At 36.2% G+C, this 27,829-nt stretch overlaps 2 protein-coding genes across 2 annotated transcripts; one reads left to right on the plus strand and one right to left on the minus strand.

The window, feature by feature from the left end:
- Nucleotides 1-1,718: 1,718 nt before the first annotated feature.
- On the plus strand, nucleotides 1,719-12,009 carry LOC5574457 (gustatory receptor for sugar taste 64a). The gene is made up of 4 exons (XM_001661423.3): nucleotides 1,719-2,212; nucleotides 2,278-2,914; nucleotides 11,463-11,715; nucleotides 11,784-12,009. The coding sequence occupies exons 1-4, from the start codon at nucleotides 1,774-1,776 to the stop codon at nucleotides 11,868-11,870; spliced, it is 1,416 nt and encodes a 471-aa protein (XP_001661473.2). The 5' UTR covers nucleotides 1,719-1,773; the 3' UTR covers nucleotides 11,871-12,009.
- Nucleotides 11,858-13,860, minus strand: LOC5574458. Its single transcript, XM_001661422.2, has 4 exons — nucleotides 13,693-13,860; nucleotides 12,809-13,008; nucleotides 12,428-12,662; nucleotides 11,858-12,364 (listed from the first exon to the last, which is right to left on the minus strand). The coding sequence occupies exons 1-4, from the start codon at nucleotides 13,700-13,702 to the stop codon at nucleotides 11,937-11,939; spliced, it is 873 nt and encodes a 290-aa protein (XP_001661472.1). The 5' UTR covers nucleotides 13,703-13,860; the 3' UTR covers nucleotides 11,858-11,936.
- Nucleotides 13,861-27,829: the final 13,969 nt, after the last annotated feature.

Consider the following 27,829-nt stretch of genomic DNA (forward strand, 5'->3'; position numbering starts at 1 on the left):
AAGTTAAAATCTTTAGCTTTCATTTCGTCCAAAAAAATTGAAAATCAGTTGAATGGTTCTAAAGTTGTAATTTTTTTTTTTAATAAAAATTAAGCAAAATCGCGATTTTTCTGGTCACCCTATTTCGGAAATGATCACCCTAATCAAAAAATCCAAAAACACGTGAAAAAATAGCAAATTTTCACGGAATTTAGTGACTCACTAGATCGGTTTTTCATGGAATGGCTGCATACGTACATTCATTTATATATACATTTAAACAGTTAAGCGATTCAAATTTTAAAATTGTTTGAAAATCCAATCTCCCATATGTTCTTTTGGCATCCTTACCATTAAAATAGTGTTCTATGAAACTTTCAGCTTTCTAGGTGGTGATTTAAAGGTGGCCCAAAGACAATGTAGGAAATTACTATGGATACATTTTGAGAAATGTTCCAAACACGTAAGTAAGTAGAAACTTATTATCCCATATTGAAAGCTCATTCTTCAAACCTCAATGAAGAATGTTGCTGAAGAAACAAATCCCTTTGAGGTAATTTTGTTTAGGATTTTTGTACATGTTTGCAGGGCTATAATCCCATATTAAGCTAAATAAAAGCAAACAAACTCATGAAAATTTCTTCTGCTATCCGTTAGGTTGAATTTCTCTCTTCAGTAAATTTCTTTATTATGGTTTGAAGAATGAGTGTTTACAATGGGATAATAAGTTTGTACTTACATTACAAACACTCAAAATTGTTGTTGTCCCAAAGTCTCAAAATTTCTTCATAGTAATTTCCATATAAACCTACATTGTCTTTGGGCCACCTTGAAATCATTGCCTAGAAAGCTAATTTCACAGAACACTATTTTTATAGTAAGAATGGCAAGGAACATACGGGAGATTGAATTGTCAATCATTTTTAAATCTTGAACAGCCCCAATGTACAGAAACACATAGATACGCAAATACAAACATATGTGCAAGTCTCTCGAAATCAAACAAAAAAATTACTCTAGACCCCCCGACCGATTGTTTTGCTTTTTGCAGCAAATGAACGCGAGAGATCTAGGCTTTCTTGTGGCGAAGTTTCAGAATTACCTATTTTGTTGTAATAAAGTTGTTCTACGAAGCACACCGTGTATTGATTACCGTTTGTGTCGTCAGGGCATCAAGGTATTTCAGGTTGGAGTATGTACCTCATAGTTAAGTCCTTCCTTAAGGTGATTATAGAACGAAGCCACGCCCCAAATTTTCAAAAGCACAAGACTTGAGAACCAAACACCGCTTCGCGTTAAAAATCTATCCCATTGGTCACCACCAGCAAGCAAGCAAGTTGATTGGTTTTCAACGCGAACTGTTGTCAGATACTCTCGTCTTGTGCAATTGAAAATTCAAAGTTTGGCTTCGTTTTATAATCACCTTAAATGCATTTTTCTTTTGGATTTTTCTTCTTTCAAAAAGAATTCCCACCATTCGTCCATTCTGGTTTTCCTCCTCGACCAATTGCATTTTCGACCTTTTGTCCTTCCAACATTTTGTCTTTCGACCTTTTGTCATAGAATCCATGTTTTCCTGCTTGCCCAACAATGTCTGCATCACGATTGACCAGGTCGGTAACATCATTTATGGGCACCATCTGATATAAAATAATGCAGACGAACTAATGGCCTTGTTTATATCCAATGGTCACGAAGCATGGTTGTGCCTCTAGCCCGTCGCGGTTGAAATTCAACATGTTTCAATTGCAGAACCACCCTGCTGTCTGATTATTACTGTTTCCTATCTCAACTATGATCAGTATCATACACAAACAAGGATATTTTGCAAATCCACTTCCAACGAATTTGTTTACAAACCGTTTCATAGTGACTTTACTCGCAGTGTTAGATAGTTATATTTTTCAATTGTTTCAGAAAATGATTTCATTCCAAACTCCCAGTGCACCCACGAAGAAAACAATAATTGTTCAGGAAGTAAATGTGAAATTTAAAGCCAAGGCCAAAGGATGCACGGCACACGAGGCTCTGGCTCCCATTATATTAGTTGGCCAACTATTTTCGCTTATGCCCATTAGTGGCTACTTTCGGACACCCATATCAAAGTTAAAGTTTACGCTAAAGAGCGTACATTTTGCGTACGGGTGTTTTACTGTATTTATCATGGGTGCAATAATGTCCATGTTCTTCGCATTCCGCATTCAACGAGGGACTTTCGGAATTGGAGCAACTAGTATGTTTTGAACTTTTAGCTGATAGTTTGGATTGGAATAAAAGATTTATTACACTTATTTGCAGCAACCTGTATTTACTACGCCGTGATAATCACGGCTATGATAGAATTCATTATTCTGGCGCGCAATTGGCCTTTGATCATGCAACGTTGGACAGCTGACGAGGATGTTTTCTTATCCAACCCTTACGAAACAGGACAGTACCTTCCGCTGGAATCACTTGTGAAACGTGTGGCATTTACGATAATTTTCTTCGCATTCGTCGAAGATACGATAAATTTTATTTCCGCCTATTTATTAAATGTCGTGCACATGAAATACTGCACGCATGCCACCGATTTTTGGCGAAATTTCTTTCGTCGAGAGCATGCCTACATTGTGCGGTTTATACCGTATCACCCGGCCCTTGGGGTGGCGATTGAGGTTGTGATGCGAGTAGCTAAGTTCACATGGCACTACATAGATGTGTTCATCATTTGCGTGTCTCTGGTACTGCAGCGGCGCTTTCAACAGTATAATGATAGGATACGGACTTTCAATGGAAACCAACAGCCGGAGGAAGTGTGGCGAACTTTGAGACTTGATTTCCTGCGACTAAGTGAGCTGGTGACGTACCTCGATACGAAGCTATCCAGAATTATATTACTGTCGTGTGCGAGTGACATGTTCTTCATATCAGTGCAACTGTATAACATTTTTGAGTAAGTATTTAATAAAATGAAATATCCATTTAGAAAAACAGTGATCAGCATATCTTAGGCTAAACATTATGCGTACCGTCAAACGGGGTAACTTGCAACACTTTTCAAATTCAAATCTATGTTAACGAAAATTTTAAGGACTTAGATGAATCAAATACAATCTGGTATGCTAATCGCTACGTAAAGAATGCCATGTGGTATTTATTTTATTATAATTTGGTTTCCTGAGATCAGGAGAGGCTGAAAATATGCATTTTTCATGCTACCCCTGTTGTGGGGTAACATGCAATACACAATGCTGACTGAAGTTTACTATCAAAATTTGTATCAATACTGTGTTTTAAATCATTAAGTAATTAACTGCAGACAATAAACAGAAACTAGGTAACATAATTTTTGAAAAATCATTATATTGATTGAATTATGAGTATTGACCTTATCTGATTAAAAAATCAATTAAATTTGTATTTTATTTGTTCCACAAGTGGAAATTCTAGCAAATCACAAGTCTTGACGGCTAGTAAAAAGCCATTCAAAAGTTTCAGTGTTACTTTTTAATTCAACTGCAATGGTTTTGAGGTTTTGCTTCACATAACTTAGTTTTTATTCATATTGTAACCAAAGCAACGTATCATATATTGAAAGCATGTCTTGAAATGGCCTCTGTTGGTCATTGAAAATAGCTTTCTTTATATTTCATGCAAAAATTTCACAATGTCAGATCTGCAAGTTACATCTGAAACATATTTTTAAAATAATCATAGTTTTCACGAAGAAAAATTAATAAATTCCAATTATAATACAATTAATGTTCTAGTAAAAATAAAAATAATAAAATTCCTAGTATTTTATACCAAACGTGTAAAAAGTTGGTTGAGGTTCAACAATTTTAATGTAATTCTACAAATAAATGATCAATCTTGCTTTTTCATGTGTTTACGATGACAAGCGACAAATAACATCTTGCCATTGAGATTAAAATTGCTGTTGCAAGTTACCCCGCAAGGGTAGTCAAAAACGTTTTTATTTATTTTCAGTGTTTAAACGTGAAATTAACAAAACTTTTTTATAGTTCTTCTGTACACTATTGAGTACTATAGCGAATAGCAAACCCGACCAGAATCACATAACAAGATTATAACACATTCCTATCAGTAGCAGTTAAAAATATCAGAAGTTGATATAATTTTGTTATAAAGATAGCTCTTTTCTTAACTTGTTATATTTTTAGTAACACATTTATAACAAAATTTGTTATATTGTTAGTTGCAAATTACATCCGATGTCACAAACAGTAACATAATTTGTAATAATTTGGTTATTTTGTAACATCCTTGCAACACATTCTGTAATAATTGTGTTATAATTATAATGGGGTTTGTTATAATTCAGTTTTGTTTGGTGCAAATTTTGTTAGCATTTTTGTTGTTTTAACTACAAACGGTACATGTTTAATAATAACTGGTGATAAAAAATAATCATATCAGGGGAACACATTCTGTTACAATCTTGTTCCTTCCGTCTGATCGGGAATATCTAGAAAAATATGTATATCCCGTTTATGTGGTACTAGGAACAGCCTTGTTTTCAACGATCAAATGTGTAATAGGACTTTCTCCTCCAGCAAACCAACCAAAGTAGAAATAATACAAAAATCCTCACCAAAACCTATCTTTTTATACCTAAGGTTATTGACCGGTGTAACAAATTAGAATAATTCAACTTAATGCTTTAGAAAACGTCAATTCAGTTACATGTCGTTGTGTTGCAAGTTTCACCCCTGTTGCAAGTTACCCCGTTTGACGGTACATATTACGAGCATGAGCATGGATGACAGCGTCGTAGTTGCACTCCATGGTTGACCAGAACAATCGAAGTTGCACAAAGATTTAATGAATGGTGGTTTGGATTAGCTAACCATTATCAAAGTGCACAAATCGAGAGTTTAAAGTTTAACAGTGAATAACGGCGTCGGCCACGCCCAATTCGGCCATCGGGGACAGGAAGGAATGTTAGTTAGACAACCATTGTTACTAGAGACCAAATATACCTCTGCATCTCCACAGTTGTCATGGGAAGGATATTGAGTTAGTGGGATAGTGTGGTGATAATGATGATGCGATCTATGATATAATTACGCCTAACCGAATTCCTGATAATTATTACTCGATTACGCATTGCATGCCAAACGAGGGTGCTTCCATATCCATAGCTCGCTCCTGCTGGAGCAAGTGACACAATCGATGAGCCAAACACTACTGACTCGACCACGCCACTTTTTCTTTGCACTGAGCGAACCGGACACTACTGATCCTTCTCTTCTTTGCATCGCTCTCCCCTGTGGACCAAGTACCAGGGGGACCTGGGGTAAAATGCACCACTTAAGACAAATGTTCCGAAATGAACACCAAAAAACGTGTTTGTAGTGTTTGAATACACGAAACTAGTTGGTGTGTGTCCACTGTGCATGGTGTTGAGCGAAATTTTGTTCTAATTATAGGGCAATTGGCCTAATGTTGAACGACTAAAAATCATGCCTGTTGATGAACAGTCCGTATATTCCTTATGGCGTTTTCAACATTTAGCGAGCATTTTGACCGTTTAACAATTGGCGAATTACACTAATAGATTATTGTGTTTTAATTCATTATCAAAAATATAAATTTCTTGACTTCCCTGGGCATTGACTGTTTAACGAGAAACTTGCGACGATCGACGCGCCACCATAATTCATATAACGAAGGGAATTATAACTAACTTGGAGGTGATGATTTCGCAATTTGGAGGTTAACATCACCTCTAAACACTAGCGATTTTGCGGTGGGATGTTGACGTTTGATCACGAATAGAGTATAATCGTACCTGCCACGCGATATACAAATGCGAAAATGGCAAGTTTGGCAAAGAAAGCTCTCAGTTTGGGGAAGTACTCATTGAACACTACGCTGAGAAGCAGGCTCTGTCCCAGTGAGGACGTAATGCCAAGAAGAAGAAAAAGAAGAATGTACACAAAGACTTCAAATCTGGACAAACATTTGAAAAGGGCTCAAGAGGTCTTGAGCCTTTTTTCGGAAACGTTGCTGTTGAGCCCATTTTAGCCCGCCCACGCAAACTAACACCACTATCAAGAAGATTAGTGTTAGCTCTTCCTGATAGTGGTATTGGTGAGTGTGATCGAGTTGAATTGAGCCCCATAGCGTCTTACAAAGCCATTGTTTACCAATGTCGATGAGCCCTTTTGAAATGTTTGTCCAGAAATGACCTCACTTTTATACTTGTACCTTATTTAGGAATGGAACGTTCTGCCTGACCAACGGAGTGCATGTTGCCCTAACCGGGTGCTTGTTAGAAAATGTAGTGTACCATATAAATCACTGTAATATTTGCCAGATAATTTCATCATCAACTGACACAGTCGCTAAACATCTGTTTCAAGATTAAAGGTTGCAAAAACATTAAATTAATCACTTTCAAAATAGCGATCAAGACGATCGGAAAAGTTACATCAGAACCATGCTTTTCGAATTCATTGTTCTATCTCCCTGTTAAGTGATTCAAAATGTTCGAAATTCTTAGGGTGTCCACTATTTGCTACGTTTCATGAATCTGCATAGCATTTTTCGCTCAAAACTTGTTTATTCCAGAGCAATTGACAAGGTGCGTATTGTGCATATTACCCCAGGCACCCTTACTACTCGCAAAACATGACGAGCACAGCACAGATTTTGTAGACAGATAATCCAATTAAAAGTGTTCGAAACATTTTTTTATCATAGTTATCAAATTCAGTGAAGGCGATTCGATGGTCATAAATATCGCCTTCTCAACACCTATTTTTTAGAATTTTTGCACTTCTAGCAAAGCTATAAACTTTCACCTAACCCGGCTATCTGGGGAGCACATGGGTTTTAGGCTTTATGGTTCTCACTTAACGGTCTATTACGGTCTATTACGGTCTACTGCGGATGCACGTCTCGAGTGCGGTAACAGAGAAAAAAAAGGGGAAAACAACTCTGTACCACGCCACTTTTCTTTGGCTTGGGCTACAAGTCCGATGTCCTCCTGGAACTACCTCATGGTATTACTTCAGGAGAACCTCATCTCAATACCTACCTGTATTCGAAAGTCCGCTTTCTCATTGCACGGGATGGAGCAATGAGAAGGGATCCAAGCCATAATGAGTGGCTGATATTGTAGAACCGGTTTGATAAAGCACTCAAGAATTGGCGTATTTAATCAAGGAAATACATCGAATGCTCCACCATTGACGCTGTAGACTGAATACTTGCTCGAGAGAATGTACTCTGAGATGTAATGCATTTCTGCAAGCTAAGTAACATATACATAACCCGCCTTTTGAAGCATAAAGGATGCGCTATGATAAACTTTGCAAATACACCGAGACTAGCCAAAAAATCTATTCTTATCATATCAGTGAAGAACTATCGGTTGGTTTTTGCTGACACTCCCTTTCACTTGCAAACAGTTCCTTTTTTTTAATAAGCATGCATATACAAAACTGCGTCATGGTATAGCTAGGCTCACCATATGCACCGTATTTAACGGGACAGTAACGTTTTTCAGACCTTGGAGGGTTGTCCCGTCGTCACGGTAAATGGCTGGGTATGGCGTACCATTGCACAGTGGTCCAGATAGCAAGTTTACGCGGACATGAACTTTTCGACGTCATTTTGTGGTTTTAGAGTAAAGGTTACTTACCAGAAGTGTCTCTAAATTAGTTGTACTACAATTCGTACGAATGGGATTTTTTTTCTGCACTAATCGCAATAGTGTCCTATACGCCAACTTTGTTATGTTAATAGATAGAAAGTTGGTATATTCAGCAAAGTTGTAGCATATTTCAATACAAAAAACTTTGTAGAACAAACTTTTTCTCTATCTCTTATACTTTCTGAGATAATTGACTTTTTATATTAAAAAATGAAGAAAATAATTTTTCCACTCATAAGTCATTTATTTCCAAATTTAGGCAGCCTACTATGTTCTACAAAGTTTTTGGTACTGTTATATTCAACAACGTTGGTGAATATACCACAGTTGTGTTTCTTCTGGTTTTCTTATTGTAGGAGATATTAATTTAAAATAATATCGTATTACAGGCCAAATAACTCGCAAATATACACTTGAAAATGAACAACACCGTGGCTCTAGACCCCTTAAAGAGTATTTGAGTGAAATTTGGTGAATATATTATGTTCATATATATTTTTAAGACTACAGTAAGGACCCGATTTTGTCAGCCCCTCGGTGAATTTTGGGCTGACAAAATGGGGAACCTGACAAAATCGGGTCATTTTATTTTGTTCCTGTTTTTCTAATTTTTATGTGTTACATGGTTACATTACAGTTTTTTTTTATCAGGGGTTCCCCCCTCCCTTATATTGGTAATATCGATTTTTAACACTTAATAAAAGGCATTACCATTGCCCCCTCTGGCTACGCCCATGCGTGCATGACATCAAACATCATCGTCAATTTGAATGTAAACGTGGTAAAACATGACGATAACAATTTTTTGACAAATTTTAAATAGGCTGACAAAATCGGGTCAAAAAGCTGACAAAATCGGGGGTAGACAAAATCGGGGGCAGACAAAATCGGGGGTTTGACAAAATCGGGTCAGTACTGTATTTTCAATGACGGGTGATTTGCAATTAAAACACATTAATTAGTCATCTTTTTTATAAAACACACTAAAGTCATGGCCGCCGCGATTCAGCATGAAATAATCAACACCTGTTTGATTTTGTAGAGTGTACTATATTTGTCAAAAAGCATAATTTTCAAAACTTTTTCAATAATTCTTGCGCTTCTTCGTGCAATTCCGAATGCTTCTGTGCGATTCGACGATTTGTCAGTGAGATCACTGGATCTGATGTGAGTAGCAATAGCAATTGTATTTTTTTGACATGGTTACTATGACAGATTTCAATACGACTTTAACTACTGTAATAATTACTGCTATACATAAATCAAAGACTTAAGATAAATAAATTGAATGCCTCTCAACTCTTGCAACATATTACCATTTATGACTTTTAATACGGCATGATTTTAAATTAAAATCTTCTTTGGGACGTTACGTCAGGAAGAAGAAGAAGAAGACAATAAGAAAACGAGAAGAAATACAACTGTGGTATATTCACCAAAGTTGTAGAATATAGCAGTACCAAAAACTTTGTAGAACATAGTAGGCTGCTAAAATTTGTAAATAAATGAGATATGAGTGAAAAAATGATTTTCTCCATTTTTTCATATATAAAGTCAATTATCTCAGAAAGTATAAGAGATAGAGAAAAAGTTTGTTCTACAAAGTTTTTTGAATTAAAATATGCTACAACTTTGCTGAACATTTCAACTTGCTATCTATTAACATAACAAAGTTGGCGTATAGGACACTATTGCGATTAGTGCAGAGAAAAAATCCCATTCGTACGAATTGTAGTACAACTAATTTAGAGACACTTCTGGGAAGCAACCTATACTCTAAAACCACAAAATGACGTCGAAAAGTTCATGTCCGCGTAAACTTGCTATCTGGACCATTGTGCATTGGTACTTCGCGTACCTGCAGGAATAAAATAGACCCCTTTGTGCGGTCCTTAGCCTCTTGCCCAGCAACTCCTATGGCTACCTCATCGTGGACGGGGTACGAGTAACATTGGGGAAGATCGGGTAACCAACCCTGGTGGGAACATTGATCGTATGCTGACATGGAAGGGGGGGTTTGCTTTTACTTTTGCTTTTGCATCTGCAAACCTGGAGCGTCTGTACTTCATGTTAGGAGCGACTCACAACAGCGTCTGTTCCCCATGTCAGGGCCGGCTGATTATCGTCCTAGTGCCAGAGAAGAACTCTAAGCTAAACTGCGCACTTTGGTCCTCCAAACATTTAGAGGGTTGATGTCAGGCCCAGCAAGCCAACTGTAAAAACACATCAGCACAGGAACGTCAACGAGCGATTGGAAACTCGTTACGTGGAACTGCAAATCACTCAAGTTCATCGGAAGTACTCGCATACTCTCCGATGTACTGAAGACCCGCGCTTTCGGTGTTGTAGCGCTGCAGAAGGTGTGCTGGACAGGAGCAATGGTGCGAAAGTTTAGAGGTAATCATACAATCTACCAGAGCTGCGGCAACACACGTGAGCTGGGAACAGCGTTCAGAGTGATGGGTGATATGCAAAGGCGCGTGATCGGGTGGTGGCCGATCATTAAACGAATGCAAAAGTGTAAAATCAAAGGCCGATTCTTTAACTTCAGCATAATCAACGTGCATAGCCCACACTCCGAAAGCACTGATGATGACAAGGACGCATTTTACGCGCAGCTCGAACGCCAGTACGACCGCTGCCCAAGCCACGACGTCAAGATCATCATAGGAGATTTGAACGCTCAGGTTGGCCAGAAGGAGGAGTTCAGACCGACGATTGGAAAATTCAGCGCCCACCGGCTGACGAACGTGAACGGCCTATGACAGATAGATTTTGCCGCCTCCAAGAATATGACCATTCGTAGCACCTATTTCCAGCACACCCTCCCCTATTTCACCTCAGCAGACAGAATCGCAAATCGACCTCGTTTTGATCGATGGACGGCACTTCTCCGACATAACCGACGTCAGAACCTATCGTAGCGCTAACATTGACTCCGACCACTACCTGATGATTGTGAAACTGCGCCCAAAACTATCCATCATTTGAAACAACCGCTGCACGTTGCAATCTTCTATTGCCACGATAAATGTGTCATATACTTAGGTTAAGTATTGTTTAATTAATTGAAAGCGTTTTTTCTCTTATAAGTTATTTGAAAGTCCTGCCTAGGACTCTGTGAGAATGCGGCTCTTCGTTTTGTTAAAACCTCTATACAAAAATCTCTATCTTGAATCTTTGTTCAGAATTTTGTTAGAATGTTGACAAGTGTGTGCTAGTATCTCGAGGGAAAACATAAACAAGCTGTGTATGACGAGCGTATGTGAATGTTCGCAAATTCAAATGTCACTAAGTTCTATATGGCGCCTATGCATGTCGCACTTATAATCTGTGAAATCGCTCAAACGAAACTCCAAACACGCGAGGCTCAGTGGAGATATATTGTCGAGAAGAAAAACTTTCGTTAAGCGCTTACGAATTCTAGTATTTACCTAGCCATAATCGATCAGTTGGAACCCTAGAGGTTATAATACAATTGGGTTTATGCTAAGTGTGGCGTGAGGTGACAATTGTCGGTCTCGTATAGCGAGGTGATAATTCTCGACTCGAGTGAGGTAACTCGCCGTGTAAATCAAACGGAGAGTCACCTCACTCGAGTCAAGAATTGTCACCTCGCTATACGAGACCGACAATTGTCAACTCACGCCGTAGAATAAACCCAAATAACAAAAATTTAATTGAAAAATTAAATGGTGTCCAATGTCTATGTCACTTTTCCAATTGCACAGTTGTGTAAAGCCTTACTCCAGAGCCATTTTCCCTATCACCTTCAATGACGACAGGACTAACGACTTCTCAATTTTCTGCATTCCAGCCCCAAACAAACCACTGTCACGACGTTCTACTATTGGTACTCATTACTGTTTCTCATTTGCCGGTGCTTCGTCATGCTGTACGTAACATCATCCATCTACGAAGCGTCATTGAAACCGTTGGAATTGTTACGTGACTTTGCCACCTCAAGCTGGAACCTGGATATACAACGACTACTGGATCATGCGTCTCTGAAGAGCATTGCCTTTTCCGGAAAACGGTTTTTCTTCATCACACGACCTTTGATTCTTGCCGTGAGATTGTTAAACGTGTTGATTCATATTGAGAATCGAGTAAAATCGAATTTATGTACTTTTTGTAGATGGCTGGAACTATCATCACATACGAACTCGTCCTGCTAGATCAAGTGGCAAAGGAGCAAGATACAACAAGGGATTGCGATTTTTAAATTTTATTCGTGCAAACTGGTTTACGCTGTACATAATTGTGAATATTGCATTTTCAAATAATACTTTCAGTTTTCAATCAATACTTCGTAGTTCTTAATAGCTACTTCGCTGCCTCCGAATGGTATGTACAAGGTCTGATGGCTCGGGTGGACCTTTCCTGGGGTCAAACTGCCCATGTAGTGAGCGCGTCCAATGTAGAGCGTTTCTCCCGTAGAAGTCCGACCTCCGAAAACTGCATTAGGAGGAACGCTGCCAAAACCGGATGGAACCCAAATAGTGCTACCGTTGCACAAAACTTCGAAAGCATGCTTGGCAATTTCTTGACCGTTGTGGCAAACGTAGGCAATCTGTTTGCTTGGAATTACTTTGGCAGGCAGTTGGTCTCCCTCATGATAGGCACGTCCTACATAGATTGGAGCTGTATCAACATCGTGTCCAGCGAGAATAGCTCCAGGTGGAACAGGTGCTCCAGCAGCGCAATGAGTCCAGGTTGCTGAAGTTAACACGAGATTATTAGCTAGATGGCATTTGTTGATTTATATAGAGAGGGTCTTACATTTCTGTTGTCCAACGAGGACTTCATAGTTCAGGAAGCTTTGCTCTGCTCCTCCGAAAGGTATATAAAGACAGCCATGGCTGCGGTGGATTTTTCCTGGAGTAAGGCTGCCTTCGTGATGAGTGCGTCCAATGTAGAGAGGCTCACCGGAGACAGTGTTGCCGCACAATACAGCACCAGTCGGTACGTGGCCGTTTCCGCTGTGTACCCAAGTGAATCCCTGTCCACTCAAAACCTATACAATATTGAAATTGGTTTCTTTTATCATTATCTACACATATTGCAACATCGATACAAGCAAACACGTTTCAATCATTGATACCGAAGCGATAAGCAAAAGTCGGGGACTTTTCTTGGTTTGTTATCACCTGCCAAGCTCACCTCAAAGTGTGATTTGTAAATCTCCACTCCATTATGCGACACGTAAGCTGCCTGCTTGCTAGGGATTACTTTCGCCGGAAGTTGATCCCCTTCATGGAATGCGCGACCGATATAGATGGGCGAACCGTCCTGATCATTGCCCGCGTATACACCTGCTGGTGGAATTCCCTGGTGAGCAGACCATGGCATCCAGTTGTATCCTATCAATGGAAAAAATAAAGTTGAAAAGTTTTATTTATTTTATACGAAATTTCATAGATTAATTTATTTTATACGCAAATTATCTGAGACCAATAGAGCAAACAATGCGAAATAAGGATTTGAAATATTTTCATCGCCTTAAAACCCTTTCATTTAAGTTTCAAGATTCAAGGTCTATGTGAGGACCCCTCATAATAAACGTTTCAATATCTTTAGTCACTAATGCACGAATGGCATTTGACCCACAATATAATGATAAAATATTTGTCTTCCGATATAGAATTGAATACGCCCATAAAAATGAAAAAAGCCTTCGCTCATTGATTATGATTTTTCTCATGGCGTGAGATATCTTAAATGTTTTGCTTAAAATTTAATTCAAATTTATTTGCTTTGCATTATCATTATCATGTAATCTAAGATTCATGTTGTGCCATAAACATGATCAATGTTATAAAATTGAAGATAGGTTTACTGAAGCCACACCTCAAATTTTGAAGAGCACGAATCTGTTGTAGCATTTATATATTTATGATAAAACTTGATCGATTGGTCAACCAACCATGTTGAGCCATTTACATTAAATTCAGTATCACTTTTCTTTGAAACAAGGTAGAAATAACTGACACTACTACACAAACTTACATAATCTTTACACAGAAATTATTTCAAAAATGACTCACCTGCATTCATTGTATTGGAATTTGAATAATCTAACACTCAGCTCGAATTATTACTGTGAACTATTTGCTCTCACAGGGAAACGTTCACTCGGCAATGGTTCAACGGAAACTGACAAATGGCTTTCTAAATGACGAACCTTTTTGTTATCACTTGATTCAACAATACTCGACGCACCACCAAACACCGAGAACAAATGGCCCAAACCCATTGATAACGTTTGCTGAATTGCATGAATGTATTCCGCCTCTTCCGTAGTGTATTAGTCAGTCAAGAGATATCAGTTTTCGAAATTGATAAAACTTGACTGGTGTGCAAAGATTTACCCAGACATTGATGACCCATCTGATATTTTTGCATGCGACTGAATCATAGTTGTTGGAATTATTATGACGCAATGAGCGTTGCTTCTGTTTAATCTGTGAATCCCGAAAATGTCAAAAGCATGTTGTTAATTATTATAAATGGAAATATGGGTCAAAAACTCACATATAATCGTTAAACAATCGTAATGCTAACGCTAAAAAGTTCTGAGTATTCGATGTGCTTATGCATTTCAGCTTCATTTTGATAGGGTAAATCGCCAAATGTTGAACGGTTAAGATAGACGTTTTTTTGTTATTTGATTTTCATGGAAATTTTGATAGAAAGGTTGCTAAAAAAGCATTCAACACCGTAGACGATTGTTTAACATTATTTCTGTAACATTTTTAGCACGGTAATGTCCATTTTTAATTGAAAAATATATATTTATAAAGATAGTTCTATACCCAGTTGTTGAACACATACATAACCCATCTTATCCTAATGTTGAACGATTGTCGCTAAATGTTGACCATTTTAATCCCGCATTCATTCAACTTGCAAGTTCGCGCTCCTCGTCGGTTGTGAGGCCAGGGTTAGGTCCGCGAAGCACTCTGGGCTGCACCACTCTGGGCTGAAACGGAAGTGAATCGTCCCCTACGACACTCCATAGACTTTAGCGGCTTCTCCTAATGTACATTATTTTGGACATTACAGCATCAATCGCGAGATTGAGGTTATACTCCGGATAAATTGGCTGCCGATGCGTAATTTCAATCATGGTGTAAACAAACAAACGGTAATGGCATTGATGCTAAAGTGAAGATAGTGAAATTCGAAAAAAAAAAAGAATCAGAATGGCTATGGGAATGGGATGCAATCAACTATACTTTTCTGAATCGCGTTTTTGCAACATACACCATTATAGGATTTTTTTATAATAATTATTCAACAGATATCTAAAGAAAAAACAATAGGGGGAGATCCCCCAGTGCCGGACAGCACCCAATACCGGACAAAGCCGAAACATTGAGAAATCATGGTCCAAGCAAGATGGTGTATTAGTAGAAAAGAAAGCTATTATGTAGACTAATGATTGCGTAGAATAACACATCCTTGAAATATGCATGCCTTTTTAAAAAAGTAGAAAAGATTGAAAATCTTTGAAAAATTGACGTATCCACGTATTTTGAGCCTATTTAGTAAATATTTTGAATATGAAAAAATACTTTGGATCTAGCAAGCATGATCGAACATAATCCTAATTTGATAGTATGAATGTATTTTGTACCTTAATTGAAATAAAAATGGACAAATTACAATTTTGGTTAAGCACCTCCTGTCCCTCAGTTTCGGACAGCTTGATTTTTTATATGATATCTTTGTAATTATTGCATCAGTGTCTCAGAATACTTTCGTTTTTCATGGGTTCCGTCGATCATGGTATCAAATATGCAATAAAATTAAGAATAATGAACATTCAGAACAACATCGTAAAATGTGCTATTTTTCATTATATATGAAAGAGGTTTTTCATAGGCATCTTGCAAACTAAGAAAAACTCAAATTATTCTTGTAAATGTAGCAAATGCATTGAATTGGTAATTATAAACTATTCCTATAGTGTACACATTCGATGATGTTCAAATTTACAGAATTCAAGGCATTTCCAGATCTTGTCCGGTATTGGGTGCCACCTTTCGAGATCGATCAATTTGGTACTAAAACTCATCATCAAAATGCCATATCAAAATTCATATTTATATTTTCAAATTTATTTTTGTACACTATAAAAATGATAATATTTATCATAAATGGGTAACACGAGCCCATAAAATCAATATTTTTCGAATAATGAATTTAGTGGCTTAAGTGTCCGGTACTGGGGGATCTCCCCCTACTATATTGTGTAATGCAATATTCCATTTCAATATAGGTGTTTGGTACGAAAATAAAAATTCTGGCAATACTGTCGATGAAACCAAGCCTTTCATGTTATGCTAGTGTTCAACAAATGGAAAATGTACGTGAAACGAAAGTGCAATTGAAAATGTTTTTTTTGTAATTAATAGATACGAGTAAATTGTACGGATGTTTAGAAAATAACTAAAGTAGACTTTTACTGATATCGTGGATAGGTGCTTAACCCAATATACGTAATATGTTTTACCACACAGCTTATTTCATAGCAGCCCCAGCTTAAGTTATTTTTTTAAAGGATTGAAATTTTCGTTCCACCTACCGATAAAAAATTTCAATAAATATTTCGTTTAAGAAATTGATGTGCTAATTAAATTTATTGTGTCCAATAGTACAGCTAACTTACAAAATAATCTGTATAATTTATTGAAACTGTTTGAAAATGGTTCAATTTCCTGTTTTAACATGGTTTGTACAGATCGTTCAACATTTGGGTAGCGTTCAGCAATTAGCGAATTACCCTACCTATGGAAAAGATCTTGCTTGTTAAGTTTTTAATGCAAATAAAATACTTTTTAATCGTTTAATCGTTTTACGGCGAACCAGCCAAGGTCTTGAGTTGTTTCTATATATTTCACTAGCGTTTTCCCACAATCTTTATCCTATTTCTTGTGCATTTTTTTTTATTTCTTATGCAAATCCGCCAGCAATTCTACCTGTGATTCTATTAAAAGGTCAACAAGGAATGATTATATCAGGAATTTCTGCGAGAACTCCATCAGGAATTTCACTAGGAAAACCTCCAGGTAATGTTACAGGATTTTTTTAAGGAATTCTACCAAGATTCCTTCATGGATTTTAAAGGAATCTCATGATTCTACCAGATGTTCCTCCAGAAATTTATTCAAGATTTTGTCCAGTGATTTGACTAGGAATTCCCGTAAGGAATTCCTTCCGAAAGTTCTCTCGGAATTCATAAAGTTTTTCCGTAGGGGATTCATTAGGAATTCCTCCAGGGATTGTATCAGTAGCTCTTCCAAGGATTCCATCAGTAGTTTCTGTGAAGATTTCATCAGGAGCTCTTCTATAGATTTCATTGAAAGTTTCTGCAGGGATTCCATTGAAAGTTCTTCCGTGAATTCCGTTAGGAATACTTCAATGATTTCTTTATGAAATTCATCATGAACATCTTCTGGGATTCCATCAGAAGACCTTTTAGGGGTTCTATCTGGAATTCTTCTAAAGGTTCCTTCAGGAATTCCTCTAGAGTTATTTTGGGTTCCATTAAGCTAATTATTACGAATTACTTCCAGGATTTATAACGGGATTCTACCAGAATTTTTTTTCCTGGTTTCTCTAGAGAACTCTTCAAGAGAATCCTTCAGGAATTCTTCAAGGAAGTCCTCCCAAAATTCCTTATGGAACTCCTCCCTGAATTCCTCCAGGAATTTATCCCAGAATTTATCAAGGGATGCCTCCCAATTTTTCAAGGAAATTTTCTCAGAATATCCCAAGGATTCCCGAGGGTTATCAAGAATTCATCCAGGGATTTTACCAGTATTTTTTATAAGGGTATCAAATCGGAATTCTACAAAGGATTCCTTTTAGACTTTTTGTAGGAAATTCATGGAATTAATCAAGGGATTCCTTCCGAAAATCCTTTCGGAATTAATCCTGGAATTCCTCAAAGGATTCCTTCCAGTATTATTCAGGGAATTTTCCGCGGAATATCTCCATGGGTTCTTGGGGGTTATCAGGGATTCCTCCGGGGATTCTACCAAAATGTTTTTATGAAGATTTTACCAGTAACACTGCGGAACACGTTTTTGTCTCAAGCACCAAAATACCGTTATTCACTAAATTAAGGGTTATAATACTTTCGATGCGAAAAAGTTATTTTTTGATGGTTTTTCCCATATAAGAGAAACGAAGAATTTTGTATGGAGACAGCAAAAATGAAATGTATGACAAAATGAAACTTAAGTGCAAATTAGCATGCTTAGTAGATAAGACCACAAAAAAGTTTGATAAATTATACTTTAAATTTTATGTAAACATCAATAAAATCAGTGTTTTATACAACTTTGGCGACCAGTAGCTAAAAATTGTGACGTGCTGGAAGATTTCTAAAAATGGCATCAGATTCACCTACCCCAAATCTACTCGAAACACATTATTTGATCCTTGAGACACGCAAAAATGTAACTTTGACACATGGTATGTGTCACAGAATTTAAGCGTGACTGCTTATTGAGTATGACACAAAACTTAGCTTGAACTATCTTTTGGAAATGAAACATACGGCACCACGTCATGAATGTGCCGTGCCAAACATTTGCGAAGCGCCTTAAAGTATGCATGTGATGAGTTAGTTCGCCCCATTAGCACAATCGAATGGTTAAAAGTGTGGAAATAGTAGAGAAGCATAAGATTCGACCCATCTTTGAAAAAACTTTTAAACTATTTAAAATCTACATGTTATCTTAAAATTTAGTGAAATATGCTTGATCTTGCGGAAAAAGCCATCAAAATTCCACGTTTCACTGTAGGTTCTCGGTGGTTATATTACAATTAACCCTGTTTTGGGAAATTTTTTAATGAAAATTGAGTGTGTATTTTCTGCGAAGGGACCGTCCATAAATGACATAGAATTTTAGGGAGAGGGGGAGTGTAAGATTTTGTGACGAACTATGTATTAATTAGGTAAATCGATTGAGATTTCGAAAAGTTATGAGGTTTCGTTGTTTTCAGACGTTAAAATTGTAATTTTTTATCAAACTTTCATTCCATGGAACATAATAAAAATAAAATCTTATTCGATTTTCTATGTAAGGGCGATTCTAGGCCTATAACAAAAATGCTTTGAGATGTATTAATTTTTTTGATTAATTCTTGAAATCCATGTTAAACCCATAGTGGGACAAAGGGTTATCTGACATGACAAATAGCAAATTGCCTAAAATTCACATTTAACTTTTCATTTTAGCGAAAACAAATGCTTGGTTGCGTGAAAAAAGTCACCAAAATTTAAAGTTTTACTAAGTTTTGCGAAACATTATTATTTGGGGGGCCCCTCACATGATTCGAACTATTGTCCTACTAATGGAGGAAAAATTCGTTTAAAACAATCAATTTTAAAGCTGTTATAACCGAAAATAGGTATAAATTTTAAAACAAGTTTGTTCAGCAAAATTATAGCCTGTGAAGAAATGATTATTTTTCTTTTCACTGGCTATAGTTTTTCTGTAAATATTAATTATTCTACGTGTAGAAATAATGAGTTTAATAATATGTAATATAATAAGATGTAGGAATAATAAGTTTAATAATATTTGTAAAAAAGGGATAATCTGAAAAATTTACATGTATATTTTTCAGATTATCCCTTTTTTACAAATATTATTAAACTCATAATTCCTACACTACGAAGGCCCAACTTTTGTTGCACCTAACTCTAATGGTTTAGTTAGTTGTACTGCATTTTCTTGAACATTTAAGTACACTCAAAATAACTCAAACGTCATTGTTACGTGAAAACATTCGGGTTTTTTTGTCATCGCACTTTTCACGTAGCTCGTACAGGAACCATAGGCGAAGCAAAGTTAATCGATGAACACATGAACTTCCTCTATTCCATCGGAGAACCACGTAAGAGCTACGTATGTTTTTTTGTATTTTTCAATATGGGATTCCATATTTATTTAGGGTAAGTGATCCATTAGTTATGGGTGTTCTTATAGTTGCGGTAGTGTGATTTTCACTGATTTTAAGGAGTGTATCGAAAAGTAGTCGCAAACATTCAAAACGGTATTTCTCAGAGCAAAGTTCATCTTTTTAAAAGCTTTTTTCACGCAATTCTTCATCATGTCACCAAATATTGAAGCAGCTAAAAAAATATTGAATAATATGCAGTCTTCATATAAATACAACAATGTTTATAAAGCATGGAAAATAAAATCTTGCACAAAATTACATTTTTGAAGTGTCTTCTTAAGATTCGATGATTTGTATTGAACAAAATGTATATTAAACAAAATAGGATGAAAAGCTTATTCTATAGGAAAATATGTTTACTTCACACAGCACGTAAAAAGAAATTCAAAAAAATAAATTATTGCTCTAAAAAAGCTCAATTATTGGAACAAGGTCGGTTTTAGAAAGTCACTTTTGTTTAATCAACTTTTGAAGCTCTGTCATATATAGCGGCAATTATATAGAATAACATTTTTTGCTTACATTACTTCATAAATATGCAAAGAAACTTTTCCAATCAAAAAACATTTTTTTATTCATTACAATCGTTCGATATTACCATTAACGTGTAGAAAGAAAAAAATCAAAAAACGAGACTTTTTTCGATTTTTATATTTGCTCTCTAATGCTTGTTAATGAATTTTTCAAAATATTTTTTACACTATGTCATGAGAGTTGTGGCACAGACTATATTAGCATAAACAAAAATCATTTTTTCTAAAAATTTTACACATTTATTAGCATATCAATTTTTTCAGAGGTGTGCAAGATTTTCATCGACATCTGTTAGTAATATGAAAAATTATCATGCAAAATGCCACTTTATTGAAACAATATCACCACATCATCATTTTTAAATACATTGTAAAGCATTCCTGATCAAAAAATTGTTTGTAGGGTCAACCCTTTATTTTTGAGACTGTTTTGAAAGTTTGCGACTACTTTTCGATACACTCCTTATTACATTAGTCGCAGAACCGACACTTCCAATGGACGTATTGGCTTGTTGATACACGGAATAGTTGAAAAGAGTGTTCAAATTGTTTCAAAACTTATGAAATATCACTAAAACTGCTAAAACTTTTATTACGTGTACCAATAGTTGCGGTAAAGTGTTCCTATAGTGGAGGATTCCATAAGAAAATCACGGATACCGCAACTATAGGAACACAAATTAAAATATACCGCAACTAAATGAACAGTGTACCAATAGTGGAGGTATTATTTTTCACTGACATGCCGTAGGTTACTGCGATGAAATCATTTTTCCCATGGTCGTAATGGACGTTACTTCCCGTTATAACATTAACATGTACATGTTAATAGCGCTTCTTGAATGTAGGCGGTCAAATGAAGTACAATCGTGCTTAGTACCTCCACTATTGGTACATCTACCATATTCCTTCATTCATTTATTTTAACTAAAATTTAGAAAGAGTCAAAAGCCCCTTTGAGTGTTAAGCATTAAAGATATCATAATCAAAAAGGAATGAAACCTCTTCATTTTTCCTAAAATCGCTATAAAAATTATTATATAGGGTAGAAGCACCGGTATTGGGCATACTCCAGTTGTAGCCATATAGCATGATACACCGTTTTACAAAGTCGATCAACATGAAACCTTTTGTAAACATTCACAAGATAGAGATACATTCATTTACTCGTCATATGAAAACATTTAATTTTCCTTATAATTCTAGCTCACATACACCTTATTTGGTCAAGGTACTCCTAATTTGGCCACTCTCATAAAAAATCAATGTGATTGGCCAATTTAGGAACTGAAACTAAATCTCTGGCCGAAACTGGATCTGGTGGTCTATATTGACCAACGAGATTTTTAAAGCGAGAAAATGGTTTTAGCTCGGTTATGATATTTTACACATATAATATGGATTGAAATCTTGCATTTGACATATTTGTAGTATAAATAGGGCTTCCCATATAATTTTGATTGACATATTTTCTTTGGGTGGCCAAAACCAGTGCTTTTACCCTATTAAAGACTCAAACAGCATTGATCCATAGCAGAGCCTAAATTTTCAAGGAGAACCAGGAATCGAATCTACTTGAAATCGTTAAAAACGAAATGGACCAGGAAAAATTTTCTTCAAAAAAAACAGAGAGAGAAAAAAAACCAAAGTGTCTTGCATAATATGAAGCATCATTTAAAAATCTTTGAGGTAATTAAGTTGGTAGAAATCTACTTCCTAAAATATCTCTTACAGATGAAGGAAGATGATTTCCATGGCACCTACACTTTGTTTCTTTTGATATTGAATGAAAATCGAAAAAACAAATCAATCTGCTTTGATTTGCAATTGATTAAGAATGTTCGTTTTTTTCTGGTAAAAACATTCAATGCTGTATTAGATGCAAATTAAAATGAATTCCTTACCAGGTATTTGCAGCCGTCGTTCCAATATGAGTGGAAAAATACCGCAAAAACATAAATACAACTAGAATAAGTAATATGCAATAGAGACGATTCACTTGCACTTAGCTTTCAGCAAGAGAGAAAATTGGTTGTCCAACAACAATACCTAACCTGTGTGCTCCTCTGATAAACAGATGCTATATTCACCCTTCATCACAACACTGAATGAATTAGACAGTAAATACGATCAGAATGAATCAAGGTAAATTCGTTATTTTCACTTGAAATAGATAGCTGAACCGCAGTGGAAATTATTGGAGTTTCATTTCATGTTTATCTGTAGTTTGGTTGATGTTACCATAATCAGGTAAAGTGAGGAAAAAATTTGTGTGTGCGTGCCTTGCGATCGCGAAGTGGATCTTTTTTCGCTGCTTTTAATTTATCATTATCGTGTGATTTTTGCTCCTATAATCGCATCAAGTGCATAAAACGTTAGTTCAATCGTTCCTCGTTGTGACGGATATACGCTTATTCTGCGTTAACGCTTGCTATCTACTTAATTTGTGGATTAAAGATACTACTGTTTGGTTTCGAAAACTGCGATTGCTTTCTTCGAGATGTATTCAAATGCAGCAGCTACATCGACATGCAAACAGTGCTCAGAAGCTATCGCCCATGGTGCTGATTGTATTGGTTGTGAAGGCTTCTGCAACAATGTCTTCCACGCTGCATGTGTGAAATTGAGTCGCGAAGATCTCATACAGTACCGTCAAATCTCAAATTTCTGGTGGATGTGTGATCAGTGTATCGAAACGATCCGCAAAATGAGAAAACACCGCATTGATCTCAACAATACAACAGTTCAAGCCACTACACCGAAACCTACCGAAATTGAACGCATCGATGGTGAAATTGCTGAGCTGAAGGAACAAATGGTGGCCTTACATCAATCGCTTTTGAATGGTACTGCGACTGCAACCGCTGTGATTGACAGTATAAGCTAAAACGCAATGTATGTGAATATGTAATTAGTAACGTTTTTAGAATGTTTGTCGTCCACTGTTTTGCCGATTGTGTTCTTGAGTTCTGTTTGATCTTCCGACCTTGACGCTTGCTTCTGCGGGAGCGGGTGACGAGGGCAGGATCAAACATGTCGCGCGTCGGTCGAGTGAAGTGAAAAAGTTCCGCGATCGGTTAGTTCTGTTTGATCTTCGACCTTGACGATTGCTCCTTGGCAGTGCGTCAAGAAAGCCCGAGCAGTCGTCAATTGTTTTCTTTCTCGGGTCGTGCGCCTATTTTCTCTGAGTGCTTTTATATAGCCGAGCAAACGAGTTAAGCTGAATGTGGATTGTTGCTGCTCAGTCAAGGATGACGGATCAATTGGTGAGCTCGTTTCATGCTACTATTTCTAATCTATAAAATGTGTATGACTGCACATTTAATCGATACAACGGTAGGACGTAAATATGATTTTTCACCAAACTATGAATGGTTCGTCACTGTGAGTGTCGACATAAACTCTAATTCATGAATTATTTATGTTTAACATTTTTTTGTTTTCTAAACACTCCTAATTATAAAAAAACTTTGAATGGTTCGACACTACAAGTGTAGACTTGCGAAAGGTTCACTTTATTCAACAAACTTTGGATGGTTCGCCACTGTAAGTGTCGGCATAAGAATAAGAGTGTTCTATGATGTTCCAGCCAATCGAGTTTTTGTTTCTTTTCAAATAAGTAAAATATAATAACACATGCTTTCGTCCTGACAGCTGTAGGAATGTTACATTTAGATATTTGTTCAACAAACTTTGAATGGTTCGTCACCTCAAGTGTCGGCATAATTTTCCTTTACATAGAAATTGTTCATATCAAATGAAAATAATATATTTTCATAAAAGCATATTTATATTTGACAAAAAACTATTTATCATGGTCTAATCACTTATCAAAGTGAATCCTTTGACCCAACGATCCTCCCCATTAACAAACATCCTTCCCAGTAACCTTTGTGGAGATGCAGAGGCAAACACGGTCTCCAAATAGCAAAGGTTACACACTAACATTCCTTCCCCCAATCCCACCTGACTGCAAGGACGTGGCCGGCGCCGTTATTGACCCTGTATAAATAGAGGCACTGAATTATGCACACTGAAGAAGATTATGGCCAATCCCAGCCGAACTTCTAGTTGATTCTTTGTGCATTTTCACTGACTTCGGTCAATCACGGAATAGCAACCATTGATATGTGTAGTCAGTCTAAGCTAAGCTAAGCTAAGCACTGTTTTGCCGATTGTGTTCTGTTTAATGTAGGTAATATTAAGATTAAGTTTAATCGTTCAATTAGACCATAGAAGTCCATTGAACCAGTAAATGAATAAATAAATAAATCATTTTTAGGGATCTACGTGTTTTTCTCACGTTGCTATTACGTTTGGATTATTTTAAGTGTAGGAAATGAGAAGTACAGTGTTGTTCTGAATAACACTGCGGAACACGTTTTTGAATCCATCGCTGTTTACAGAAATATCATAGCACGTCTAGTTTTTGAGATATTGATTGTTGAAAATGCAAAAATTTACTATTTCAGCCAACTTGCATGCAAGTTTGCCAGCTTGTATGGCAATTTATTTACTTAATTTGCCACAGAATTCAAGCTTTATGTGTATAAAAATACTTATCATCAAAGTTTATAACATTTTTGATACGGAAAAGTTATTTTTTTATGGTCCAGAAAAGCATTGTATTTTGCCATTTAAGAGAAACGAAGAATTTGGTATGAAGACTGCAAGCATGATCAAAAAGATCGGTTTAATCTCAATTTAATCGTGAAATTTCAAACAAAATATATCTAAAACGAAAATTTTGACAAAGTCCTCTTTCGCATGCTTGGTGGATAAGATCACAAAAAAATTTGATAAAATATCCTTCAAATCTTAGGTAAACATCAATAAAACCAATGTTTTATACAACTTTGGCGACCTGTAGCTAAAAATTGTGACATGCTGGGAAATTTCTGAGAACGGCATCAGATTCAGCAACCCCAAATCTACTAGAGACACATAATTTGGTCCTTAAGACACGCAAAAATATCATTTTTGTTGCGCTGTGTAATAGAAGCGCATGCATACATAATTCTAAACTTTGGCATGCTTTCCTTTCAGTTTTGTTTCCTTTCATACAATTAAGCTGAAATATATCTCCAAATATATGTTCAATTTTGTAACCACAAAATTTCATTTTTTTTTTCTGTGTCCCTGTCGGAAAGAAAGAAGAAATTTTCCAAAATAAAAGCACTTTCCGTTTTGAAATGTTTCTTCTATAAATATTTTAAACTTTTTAAACGTACAAAGTTTGTTCAAATAGTAATTGATGTAAAATTTAGAAACTCCACAAGCAGATATTTAAATGTTTAAAATTGCAATTTTTTCGAAAAATTTCACTATCTGGCAGAGGCTCCGTAAAATTTGAAATTTAGAGGTTTCAAAATAGAATATATTTTTAATTATGTGGAGAAAATTCCATTTGGATTGTTTGAAAGGAAACAAGGGCATGCCAAAATTGAGCATTCTGTATGAAAATTGATTTGCGCTGCTTTTATACAGAACAGCACTGTAAGTGAAACATCAATCGTACTTAGTTAACACTATGTGTCTATGCATTCACAACGATTGTATCCCGTTTGGCATAAAACCGTTTGGCATAAAGTCGTTTGGCATAATGGTCGTTTGGCATAATGGCCGTTTGGCATAATAGTCATTTGACATAATGGCAATTTGGCATAATGATTGACTTAAAATAAATATCGGCATTTTTGAAGCTTTAACCGAGATCAACACCAACGAGCCCATTGCAAAAAAAATAGTAGGTACTAAACAAGTGTGGTGTTCGTTCACAGATTTTCCAAGCTAAGAATTACAAAAATTATTATGACATTAGAGAGCATAACTAAATAAAACTCGTGACGGGTCTCTACATATCAGAACATAGAGTCTATCCCAGTTTGGACGAAACACTCGATGAAAATTACTTGATAAAAAATGTGTTTTTTTTTGCAAAATATCAAAAGCTCTAATCCAAAGATCTATCAATGCGAATTGATGCAAAAATATACGTGGCAGATTATTTTTCGTTTAAAATGTTTAAGGCTCTAACGCAAAAATATCTTTACACAGCATAGCTCAAATGAACAACACATCTTTAAAAGATAATATTTGTGGCACAACTTTTCAACGGTTCAATATTAATTCTAATTTTGGAAGTGTACATCAAAAACACCGTCTATTATCGAGAGAAGGGAAAATTTGTTGTTGAAATAATATTTGTTTCAGCATATCTCGAAAAGAGATTACGCGTTTGCCCCAAAAAAACGATATTTTGAATATTGGCAGTTTCTAAAGTAATTATCATTCTATCAACACATCTGGCAAGAATTGATAAAACAGCAAAATAATAAAATGGAAAGACATAAAAAAGTGCGTTCAGAATCATCAAAGTGATTGTGTTACTTTTCCCTGAATGCCATTTCCCCAACCCGGTGCTAGACAGCCATGTTTTCGTGGTCAGCATCAAACTCAAGAGCAACAACGTACATTGGCCTAATCATTTTAGGGCATTTTTCCTCCAATACTAGAATATGTTTTAGCTAATCACATCAACCCAAATTGACTTGCTGCACTGCAATCCAATAGTTTGCAACCGTTTGTTTGTTCGAATAACTGTTGTTATGCGAGAAAAGAATTTTTTCGGTGAAAAAGATTTCGTCATCATCGATTGTTATTCCGCAAACGGATATTTATTTACAAACATTGAGCTGTCAGTGGGAACCACTTCCCAGTGGGAACCAGAGATGTTTGCTTGGTATTTTTCAATGTGGTTGTATAGGCGGTGCCAGGAGGTTGCATTTCCCCGAATAACTGGTTTTTCCGAAAAGTGATGACGAGAAAGAATGATCAACAGTCAAAAGAAGGAATAATTCTTTCATTCTTGGCTATACACATGTTGACAAAAATACTGAGGACGGTAAAACTCGAAAGAACCGCTAATTAGCTAAAGAAGATGGATAGTTCGTTCACCACTCTGAAGTGTATAAAGTTTCGACAATTATGATTGCTAAAAACTTTTCGGGGAAGTGGGCTAGTCGGGGAAGTGGGGTATTCGGGGAAGTGGGGTATTCGGGGAACTAGCATTCGGGGAACTGGCGTTTGGGCAAACGACATTCGGGGAAAAGTAGCACAACCCATCGAAGTAACTGCAGTAATCGATTTCTCTTTTCGCTGATAATTTAAGCAGATCAATGTTGTCTAGCCCTTTTGTCAGTTGGAAATAAAAAAAAAAAACTTTAAAAATATAGCTCCAAAGAAAACCCTATGCATAAAAGAAAAATAAATTCATTGAATTTCTTAATCTAAAGGGTAAATTTGTGCTTAATATATAAAAATCTTCAGTGCAAAAATTTGTTCCAATAGCGAAACTCAGAAGAAGAATTATTATTTGAAAGAAGGGTAATTTCTGGATAAATAATAAAATACTATTGCCAATAACTTTCCTAATATGCCTTAATTAATTCAAGAGCGAATGATTGTTGAATAAAGTGTCATTTTGTATCAATTGACTCCAAAACAAGCCTGATGTCATCAGAAAGATTCAATAGAAACGTAAAAACGAAAAATTGAGAAATTCTTGGTTTCAGACTCATTATGCCAAACGACTATTATGCCAAACGACCATTATGCCAAATGATCATTATGCCAAACGACTTTATGACAAACGGTCTTATGCCAAACA

This window comes from Aedes aegypti, chromosome 2 (assembly GCF_002204515.2).
Source record: "Aedes aegypti strain LVP_AGWG chromosome 2, AaegL5.0 Primary Assembly, whole genome shotgun sequence".
In the NCBI taxonomy this organism is placed as follows: Eukaryota; Metazoa; Arthropoda; class Insecta; order Diptera; family Culicidae; genus Aedes; species Aedes aegypti.

Coding starts and splice junctions, on each gene's coding strand:
- LOC5574457 (XM_001661423.3), top strand. CDS start 1,774: ATGATCAGTATCATACACAAACAAGGATATTTTGCAAATCCACTTCCA. Junction 2,213..2,277: donor TTTCGGAATTGGAGCAACTA/GTATGTTTTGAA, acceptor ACTTATTTGCAG/CAACCTGTATTTACTACGCC. Junction 2,915..11,462: donor CAACTGTATAACATTTTTGA/GTAAGTATTTAA, acceptor TCTGCATTCCAG/CCCCAAACAAACCACTGTCA.
- LOC5574458 (XM_001661422.2), bottom strand. Junction 12,663..12,808: donor TTTACAAATCACACTTTGAG/GTGAGCTTGGCA, acceptor AATATTGTATAG/GTTTTGAGTGGACAGGGATT. Junction 12,365..12,427: donor CCTCGTTGGACAACAGAAAT/GTAAGACCCTCT, acceptor TGTTAACTTCAG/CAACCTGGACTCATTGCGCT.